This window comes from Oncorhynchus masou, chromosome 17 (genome assembly GCF_036934945.1).
Source record: "Oncorhynchus masou masou isolate Uvic2021 chromosome 17, UVic_Omas_1.1, whole genome shotgun sequence".
Taxonomy (NCBI): Eukaryota; Metazoa; Chordata; class Actinopteri; order Salmoniformes; family Salmonidae; genus Oncorhynchus; species Oncorhynchus masou.
The window spans coordinates 9,455,066-9,465,779 of record NC_088228.1 but is presented as its reverse complement, the minus strand read 5'-3'; the positions used below and the strand labels follow the sequence as shown (position 1 = coordinate 9,465,779).

The window sequence follows — 10,714 nt, the reverse complement described above, 5'->3', positions numbered from 1 at the left end:
CTCATTTGTTGATTTGTCTTTTATTCTCTGGTTTGTACAACACAAAGACAGAAATAGCATCAGAATATATAAAGCACAGTCACAGATAGAAAAATGAAACATATGACATCATAAGAACAGCCCTTAGCCGTGGTATATTGGTCATATACCACACCTCCTCTGGCCTCCCTGCTTAATTATACTGGTCCCATTCAAATAGGGCTTCAATAGACTGCTGCTTTATCACGTGTATATTGTGGATGGTAGTATTTAGTGAAATTGACAGTGCCCTTGAATGGAGACTAACTAAAGTGCTCAACATGCTAATTTCAGACTTTAGGAAAATGACACCCTAGCACATCGATAAAAAATGACCAACAATCCAGCAACATGTTTACTTTCATGAGTCATGGCCAGTCTGATCTGTCCAAGGAAAAGGCTTTGAACAAGTATAATAAACAATAAATCAAACAAATAGGTTTAGAAACCATAAATGGAGTTTTGGACAATTCCTCTTCATGTACTGATGTTCTAGGACAGAGAACATCTATTGAAAATAGTATCAGGCAGCTTTCACATCACATGAGAGTGAAGTGAACTCCCATATGCACAAGCACACAGCCGCAGATGTTCTGTGTGGGAGTCTAACCTCTTGCATCACACTCACTCTGAATTATCTTTGGTTCACACTGCTGCTCATATCACCGCAGTCTATTTAAACATATATGTACATTTCAGGTATTAAGTTACAATGTTTATTAGTTATAATAAATTGGGTGCTTTGAGCCCTGAATGCTGATTGGCTGAAAGCCGTGGAAAATCAGACCGTATACCACAGGTATGACCCAAAAATATTTGGACTGCTCTAATTGTGTGGGTAACCAGTTTATAACAGCAATAAGGCACCTCAGAGCTTTGTGGTATATGGCCATTATACCACGGCTGAGTGCTGTATCCAGGGGCTCCGTCGTTAGATTAGAACAACCCTTCGCCTTGGTACAGTATATTGGCCATATACCACACCGGCTTGGGCCTTATTGCTTAATTATACCAGTCCCATTCAAATAGGGCTCAAGATTCTCACTGTACAACACATTTATACAGGTGCTTTATCTCTTCCTTATGCGTCTCTTGCAATTCATTGATTTTCTCAGTGAGTTTTGTTTTATCATGACCATATAGAGCATTCAAAAGATCATACTCCTCTTTGTGCTTTAATATCAGTTTCTCCTTCTCTTCTTCATGTTGATCCAATAGTTTTTGGAAGTCATTTTCATATTTCTCTTTAAAGTTATTCATTTCCTCTGCATGTCTTCTGGCCTCTTGTTCATATTTATCCATCATTTCTTTAGTTTTCCTTTCATGCTCTGCCCTCATTTCCTTCCATTTCTTCTCTTCTTGTTCTATCCTGGCTGTATCTTCCTTCTCCTTCCTCCTGTTTTCTTCTTCACGTTCTTGTTGAAATGTTTCCTCCAGTTTTCTTAGTCTTAGTGTCTCCTCCACTCTTCTATTTACATCCTCTTGAAATCTTCTTTCCTGTTCCTCTCTACGTTCTCTCTCCCAATGCTCTCGTTGCATTGTCATTTTGTCTGTCAACTCTCTCCTCTTTTCTTCAAAGTCTTTTTCTATTCGTTCTCTTTCTTTCTGCTCGGTTTCTCTCCTCTGCTCTTCTGATTCCTTCATCTTTATTCTATCTCGTTCCCTCTCTCTTTCAAACTCCTCTCTCAATCTCCTCTGTTTTTTCTCTTGTTCTACAAGAGTGTCTGCCTCCATCTGTCTCCTCAGCCTTTCTTCTTCCTGTTGTCTGTCTCTTTCTTTCTTCAATTGTTCCTCCCATTCCTCTTTTTCTCTACACATGACCTCTTGGAGTTCTGTTTGACCTTTCTCTGCTTCCTCTATTTTTCTTTGCCACTCTTGTCTTTCTTTCTCTTCCTTCTTTCTCCTCTCATCCTCTTCTTTCTCTCTCCTTTTAATTTCTTCCTCCTGTTCCCTTTTTAGTTTATCAAACTTCCTTTCTTGATTTTGAAGCTGTTCTTCTCTGTCTTTCTCTTCTTTTCTCAGTTTTTCCTTCCTAATTTTATATTCTTCTTCCTTTTCTCTTTGGAGGTTTTTCAACTTTATTTCCTGAGTTTTTATCTCTTTTTCCATCTTCTCTTTTTCTGTGTCCCATATTTCTTTTTTCAACTTTTCATCTTCTTTCCTTTTTCTGTCCTCCAACTCTCTTTCTTCCTTCTCTGCTTTCTCCTTGTCTTCATGTTCTTTTCTAATAGCTTCTTCTCTCTCTCTCAACAGTTTTTCTCTCAGCTGTCTTTCCTCCTGAACTTTCAATCTCTCCTCTTCCAACTTTGACTTCATCTTCTCCATGTCTGTTTCATGGCTGACCTTCAGTTTCTCCATGTCAGCCTTTATCTCCGCCTCTCTCTCCTTCAGTATTGCTTCCTGTTTGTGTTTAATGGCTGCCTCTGCCTCCTGGAACATGTCATTGGTGTAGAAACTGCCCTTGTTCATGGACACCATTTTGTTCATCTTCTTAAGAAGCTCAGTAACCTGTGTGCAGTTATTATCGTCGTTGTTGTTGAAGACATGAAGTCTGTCTCCACAATCTCTGATCAGTTTTTTCAGTTTGGCATTCTTGCTGTTCCCAATGTAATCTTGAATTGATTTATTTTTCAAGTCATCTCCTCTAGTAAACAGAACTAAGCAGAACATTCCTGCCCGTGGACCAAAGGTTTTCTCTATGAGGTCCAAAGTGTCCAGCTCCTCTTGTGTGATTCTCCCGATACTCAACACTATGATAAACACATGGGGTCCAGGAGCTGACAGGGAAACACATTTCACTATCTCTTGCTGAACATCTTTATTAGACAATGTTGTGTCAAAAAGACCAGGTGTGTCCACCACAGAAACTGTTATTCCATCAACTTTGCCGACTGCCTTCTTGCAAACTGTTGTCACAGAATCAGTGCTGGATTCAGACTCAAATTCATCTCTGCCCAGGATAGTGTTTGCAGAGGCGCTCTTCCCATTGCCAGTTTTCCCAATCAGCACCACCCTTATACACTCTGTGCTGGAACACTCCATTTCAGCACCTACAAATTAAACAATAAATGATGAGATATGAATGTTAATTACTGCATGAATAGATATTGAAATCAACACTGAAGGTTCATAGTGTTAAATCATTGCTTTCCCAATCACTGCCCAATATTTGTTCCTCCCTGTGTTCAACAAACTCACCTTGTGACATGTTCCTGATTCTCTCCTCTAAATCCTTGATTCTTCTGTTCTTTTCCTCCAGTTCTGATTGGTGTTTAGCCTCCACGTACATGTACAGAGTGTAGCAGGTTCTGTTCTGATCCATCATCTTCACTATTTCTGTAACAAGTTCTGTCGTCTGCTTGGCGTTCTCAATCTTTGAAGCATCAAAGATGTTATACCGCCCTCCGCATATCTTGATCAGTTGCTTTGTGTCTGCATGTTGTTCCACAAAGTTAACAGCAGTTTGATCAACTGGAATGTTATCCTGTCTAAACAGGACCATGACAAAGTCATTGACTCGTGAGCTGAGAATCTTCTGGATAGTCTCCAACTCTCCTTTGTCTTCATCAGTAATTGGACCCAAAGGTACGACCAGGAGGAAAGCATGGACTCCTGAGTCACAGAGAGAGACACAGCGGAAAGTCTCACGCATCACTTCCTCCTGAGTGAGATGTGTTCCAAACAGAGCAGGCAGCTCGATGAGGGTGACCGGCCGACCACACACCTCTCCTTCTCTCTTCACACACACTGTGGAGGAGCTGGACTTTGGACTGGACTCTGTCTGACCCAGTATGGCATTGGCTGTAGAAGTCTTCCCAGCTCCTCTTCTGCCACACAGCACCACGTTCAGTCTCTGAGCCTTTGGTGTCATGGTATCATGTGTCGTCTCTTCATTGGAGGTGAGGTATCTCCATTCATTCTCCTCTACCATCGTTTCTATCTTTTCAGTTAACCCTTTGTGGTCACATCCTTGTTTGTACATTTCATGATACCTTCCTCCACATTCTTCAATCATTTGTCTCAGATGAGGATTTCCTGTGACTCCCTTGTAGTGAGTAATGATCACCATTGAGTGCTTGAAGGCCTCTTTACCAAATATGCTCAGGATCAACTTAAATGTGTTTCTGTTCTCCTCTGTGAACTCCTCAGGCTTCAACACCAGCAGGATCCCATGAGGCCCAGGAGCAGAGAGGGACTTACATTTCTCCATTTCCTCCATCAGGGACTCCACAGTCAGAGCAAAGAGGTCTGGAGTCTTTACAACAGTAGCAGACTTGTCCTTCACCTTCCCACTGGCTGACTCACATTGCTGTTTTTTGGCAAACAAACCAGCAGAGAGCCCTATTCCTGGAAAAGCTCCTTGCTGTAGGATAATGTTACCCACTGTTTTCTTCTTGTCGTCACTCCTCCCCAGCAACACTATCCTGAGTTGAGACACTGTAAATTATATGTACACATTGATTAATATAAAGATATGCAGATAAAACATAATATAGTTTATCAATATTCATACTGAATTGTCCCTGCTGCAAATTAAAATGGGCCCTTTTCTTGTGATTAAAAAGCTTGACAGCAATAGTCAGTAATATTAAGTAAGTACCTGTGGATTAAATCCTCAGTTAATCTAATATGATGTCCTACTATTACAACATATTACATGACCCATGTACCAATGTCCCTCTTGGGAATGTTTTCACAATTGTTCTAATTACATTATGAAAAATGAACATTTTGAATTCCTGCTCTGCAAGATGAGTACATCATAGTTAGTCAAGTGAATAAGAAAACAGTTATCTATTTACTTTCACATGTACATTCTACCTACCCATCTGTTATATCATTTTTTCCTATCAAGATAGACATTTTGAAAACAGAGCTGAATGATAATTTGGACAAATCCTAACTGAGCCGTAGCCATCCCACTTTAATATAGAAGTGGCAACATGGTGTAAACGAGAATGAATTTTACCCACCACGTTTATTTCCACTCCGTGACCGCTTAAGCAACGTCAATCCTGAAAAAGGGTTGACAATCAATACCAGTGACCTTATCTTTGTAGTCCCTTTCAACCAAGCATGATGAAACTAAAAAAGCAGTCATCCTTAATGAAGATTGAATATAGGTTGACAGTATTAATGCTATAGTTCAATAGCATTTTTTCCCATTTCAAGTCCAAATCATCCTAAAGTGTCTTAAATTGATTGTAGTTCAATGAAGTTATTTTAACAATGATTTTAATCTTGTTTACAGTGGGCAGGTAAACACAACCAAAGCATGGGTTGCCGTCTTACCTCCAAAAAGTGCTGACAGGGTAATGTGGGGGGACTATCACTATAATACTGTCAACTTATATTCAATGCTCATCTCACTATAACCTTTGTCAATGTGCTGTATACTTACCAACTTCTGTAAATCTATCAAAATTGTACAATTGTGCTGAAACTCCTTGTTCCAAAACAGCCTTTCCACGTTCTTCCTCAGAGGAAGATTTGAGGCTACAATCAGTTTTACTCCTGTGGATTTCCTCTTTCCCTCGTAACATGCCACTTGAACTATCTTCAAATACATCACAGGTGAGATAGTCTCCTCCATTCTCCTTTACAATCTTGTCAACATCTGCCATAAATTGAGTGTGGTTGCTGAGGTGCATAAGGTGCTGCCTCCCTCTACATTCTCTGACCATCTGATTCAGAGGGTGATCCTCAGCCATGTGTCCCCTCTTGTCTTCATGAGGATTCAGAGGGTGATCCTCAGCCATGTGTCCCCTCTTGTCTTCATGAGGATTCAGAGGGTGATCCTCAGCCATGTGTCCCCTCTTGTCTTCATGAGGATTCAGAGGGTGATCCTCAGCCATGTGTCCCCTCTTGTCTTCATGAGGATTCAGAGGGTGATCCTCAGCCATGTGTCCCCTCTTGTCTTCATGAGGATTCAGAGGGTGATCCTCAGCCATGTGTCCCCTCTTGTCTTCATGAGGATTCAGAGGTTGATCCTCAGCCATGTGTCCCCTCTTGTCTTCATGAGGATTCAGAGGGTGATCCTCAGCCATGTGTCCCCTCTTGTCTTCATGAGGATTCAGAGGGTGATCCTCAGCCATGTGTCCCCTCTTGTCTTCATGAGGATTCAGAGGGTGATCCTCAGCCATGTGTCCCCTCTTGTCTTCATGAGGATTCAGAGGGTGATCCTCAGCCATGTGTCCCCTCTTGTCTTCATGAGGATTCAGAGGGTGATCCTCAGCCATGTGTCCCCTCTTGTCTTCATGAGGATTCAGAGGGTGATCCTCAGCCATGTGTCCCCTCTTGTCTTCATGAGGATTCAGAGGGTGATCCTCAGCCATGTGTCCCCTCTTGTCTTCATGAGGATTCAGAGGTTGATCCTCAGCCATGTGTCCCCTCTTGTCTTCATGAGGATTCAGAGGGTGATCCTCAGCCATGTGTCCCCTCTTGTCTTCATGAGGATTCAGAGGGTGATCCTCAGCCATGTGTCCCCTCTTGTCTTCATGAGGATTCAGAGGGTGATCCTCAGCCATGTGTCCCCTCTTGTCTTCATGAGGATTCAGAGGTTGATCCTCAGCCATGTGTCCCCTCTTGTCTTCATGAGGATTCAGAGGGTGATCCTCAGCCATGTGTCCCCTCTTGTCTTCATGAGGATTCAGAGGGTGATCCTCAGCCATGTGTCCCCTCTTGTCTTCATGAGGATTCAGAGGTTGATCCTCAGCCATGTGTCCCCTCTTGTCTTCATGAGGATTCAGAGGGTGATCCTCAGCCATGTGTCCCCTCTTGTCTTCATGAGGATTCAGAGGGTGATCCTCAGCCATGTGTCCCCTCTTGTCTTCATGAGTTGTCAATACCATTGAGTAGTCAAAGGACCGGTCACTGAGGGTGTCTAGGATGGTCCTGATTCTGTCTCTCTCTTCCTGTGTGAACTCCTCAGGCTGCAGCACCAACAGGAACACATGAGGTCCTGGGTCAGACAGAGTGACACACCAACGCAGTTCCTCTGAGAGTTTGTCATGTGAGATGTGAGGGTCTAACAGGTCTGGAGTGTTGATCACAGCTATGTGTTTTCCCTCCACCTGACCCCTGGCTCTCTCACAGTGGTTTTGTACATAGTTGGGGTCAAATGCCCCTCTGTCCAGGATGAAGTTCCCAATAGCACTCTTCTTAGAGCCATTCTTGCCGAGCAGCACAATCCTTAGCTCTGTAGGACTTTCAGACACTGTAACAAACACCACCACAACCTTATTTAAAATGTTTGCTGTAAAATGTTTGTTGACACTAACATTATTTTTTAGCTTTTCGTTCAGTATTACAACATGAACATTAAGCACCATATTACAACAGAACAACATAAATCCACAACTCTACAATCTAGAGAAATCAAAAATCAGTTGAAATAAATCAGGTTGATATTTTATTGATTACTCACTCTCTGGGCGCAATATTTCCATACTGCTGCGTTTCTGGGCCCCTGGATTCGAGACTGAAAACATATCAAATTAACACAAGCATTAGTATTTTGTAAAGTTGTTAATGTTGATTGTCGCTTGAATTGAATATGTGTAACTCAGGGTAGTATTAAATGAGTGATTTAAAGACTAACTGAAAAAAAAAGAAAAAGAATGACAGGTTATTTGCACAGAGATTAAGATCCTCTGTCCAACTTTCATCGTATTAACTCTCCTGTCGGATTTATCTATAGTTATGCACATGCTACAATTATAAACTATGTGGCTTGAGTCCTGAATGCTGATTGGTTGAAAGCCATGGTATATCAGACATGTATCCTGGGAATTACAAAAACACACTTTTTACTGTTCTAATTATGTTGTAACCAGTTTATAATAGCAATAAGGCACCTCGGGGGTTTGTGGTATATGGCCAATATACCACGGCTAAGGGCTGTGTCCTAAGAACAGCCGTTAGCCACAGTATATTGGCCATATAGCACACCTCCTCGGGCCTTATTACTTAATCATAGCAGTCAAAACAAGTTAAATTGACATCCATTGATGGAAAATTATCTGGAGAGTTTAATAAGGGCAATGTATCTTTTCTCTTGCAACATATTCTTTAAACTCACAATAATTATTATTGTGTTGGAAACCAAATTTAGCTTCTTAGCTTAAGTTAATTACGTAGATATTCCTCCTTAATTTGCTCAATAACATCATGGGGAAATTATTTATTGGATAAATGTGGCAACTCCTCTCTTGCTGTGAAAAAAATAATAATGTTGGGGCTAGTTTTCGTCCCTTATTGGCAGATTTTTCAGCAGTCATTGGGCTAGACCCATGCCGCTTCTTCAACATTCCAGACCCTGCAGCCACAGCCAACTAACGTTAGCTTGGCCACGGTTACTGTACTATATTGTCTTCGGCACCCCAGTAAATTAGTTCATGATAAATCTTTTGACAGTGATTATCAAACAACGTAAATTTAGCCACCAATGTAACTCCCAACTATGTTGCAAATGTGAAGTGTAAGTCATGCCTATTGAACATTATCGCATGTGGATACTCACTTTATTAACCGTAGCTGTTAAAGCTAGAAGAGGGAGAGAGCTGCCGCTCTGGCAGGCATGGGAGGGAGCGTACCGCAGAGTTTTTAAACCCAGAGATGCAACATTGCAAGACTTCGGGGAAAGCTTGTTGAAGCAGACTAAGTAGAACAAGCCGGGGTATGGGGTTTAGGAAGTCAATGAGAGAAGTGAAAAATGATTCCTTAAGTTGTTAATTAGCTTCGAGCTGATGTCAGAAGGTGAATTCACCAATTTGTAAGTCGCTCTGGATAAGAGCGTCTGCTAAATGACTTAAATGTTAATGTAAATGTTAAGTATTTGAACATGTTATTACTCCAACTTCGTGAAAGCGACAAACTGGCAAGTTTTAATTTTTGTCAAAACTAGTTTATATCAAAGGAGTGCCTTTCAGTTGAAGGCTTGCACATGCGCACAGACGACCTTCCGCCCCAGTGACTTGATTCTGCGCATGAGCTTAGTTAGCTTGCCACCGTTGCCATGACATCGCCTACAAGTGTGATCATGACATCACAAGTGTCAGGGATTTCTATTGGGTAAGGAGTTTTAGCCTATCTTGATTACTATCCTGCCTTGGGCGGAACAATGAGCTAGTGACACCGGGAGTTACTCATCTGAATACATTCAACCAAAATGTGTCTTCCGCATTTTACCCCAACCCATCTCAATAAGAGGTGCGGGGCTGCCTTACCGGCATACGTAATTTTAATTCCATTTTACATGTATTATATATCTCCTAACTTTTGCAACACGCGGAGGCTCTACCCTGTTGCCGCTTTGATGTATGATTGGCAGCATAAATGAAACATTTCTCTCTACTGCATCCGTCGCGTTCGGATCTGTACGGGCGCTTCCGGACAAATCAGTTAAAATTACACTTCCCGAGACAATCCTATCAGTTCCGAAACAGACCCGTGACACTTAGATTATTAACATTCAGGTATTACATTTTTATTAATAAACTAAAACAATAATATGTTGCCTGCCCGATGAAGGCCTTCTCCAGAACCCCTTGTTAGGGATTTCTATTGGGTAAGGAGTTTTAGCCTATCTTGATTACTATCCTGCCTTGGGCGGAACAATGAGCTAGTGACACCGGGAGTTACTCATCTGAATACATTCAACCAAAATGTGTCTTCCGCATTTTACCCCAACCCATCTCAATAAGAGTAGACGAAGAGCAATTGCCCAGTATGAGCCCCCCAAAATAATATTTTGCCAGTTTGGCAAATTCAGTTAGAAATGTAGGCCAACAATACGAATGATACGTTACAATATTTGATGAACATCAGGCCAATATATATATTGTTGAGGTTTTACTGCTCTTACCTTTGTCTCTGAATGAGGCAGCGTCCGCCATGTCCTTGTCTGTACTGGACAGATAAATGTGAAAGTGAAACTTCAAGAAAAACTTGTTCCTCCTACCTGTTAAAGGGACAATTAATTTTGTGGAGTTGCGGAGAGACTGCGATCTACATGTTGAATTTGTTACAAACCACTAACTTGAACATTTGTAAACAGAATAACAATTTGACTGCATTTTCTCCACCTGGCATACAGTGCATTTGGAAAAATATTAAGACCCGTTGACTTTTTTCACATTTTGTTACGTTACAGCCTTATTCTAAAATTAATTAAATATTTTTCCCTTCATGAATCTACACACAATACCCCATAATAACAAAGCAAAACCAGGTTTTTAAACATTTTTGCAAATTTTGAAACTGAATTATCACATTTACATAGTATTCAGACCCTTTACTCAGTACTTTGTTGAAGCACATTTGGAAGCGATTACAGCCTTGAGTCTTCTTGGGTATGAAGCTACAAGCTTGGCATATCTGTATCTGTGGAGTTTCTCCCATTCTTCTCTGAATATGCTCTCAAGCTCTGTCAGGTTGGATGGGGAGCATCGCTGCACAGCTATTTTCAGGTCTCTACAGAGATGTTCGATTGGGTTAAAGTCCGGGCTCTGGCTGGGCCACTCAAGGGCATTCAGAGACCTGTCCCGAAGCCACTCTTGTGTTGTCTTGGCTGTGTGCTTAGGGACGTTGTCCTTTTGGAAGGTGAACCTTCGCCCCTGTCTGTGGTCCTGTGCACTCTGGAGCAGGTTTTCATCAATGATCTCTCTGTACATTGCTCCATTCATCTGTCCATAGT

General features: G+C 41.5%; 1 protein-coding gene across 1 annotated transcript; it reads right to left on the bottom strand.

Annotated features, from left to right (window-relative positions):
* Position 1: 1 nt before the first annotated feature.
* LOC135558405 (uncharacterized) lies at positions 2-9,966 on the bottom strand. Its single transcript, XM_064992186.1, has 6 exons — positions 9,884-9,966; positions 7,445-7,498; positions 5,420-7,234; positions 4,992-5,033; positions 3,217-4,455; positions 2-3,068 (listed from the first exon to the last, which is right to left on the bottom strand). The coding sequence occupies exons 1-6, from the start codon at positions 9,912-9,914 to the stop codon at positions 1,060-1,062; spliced, it is 5,190 nt and encodes a 1,729-aa protein (XP_064848258.1). The 5' UTR covers positions 9,915-9,966; the 3' UTR covers positions 2-1,059.
* Positions 9,967-10,714: the final 748 nt, after the last annotated feature.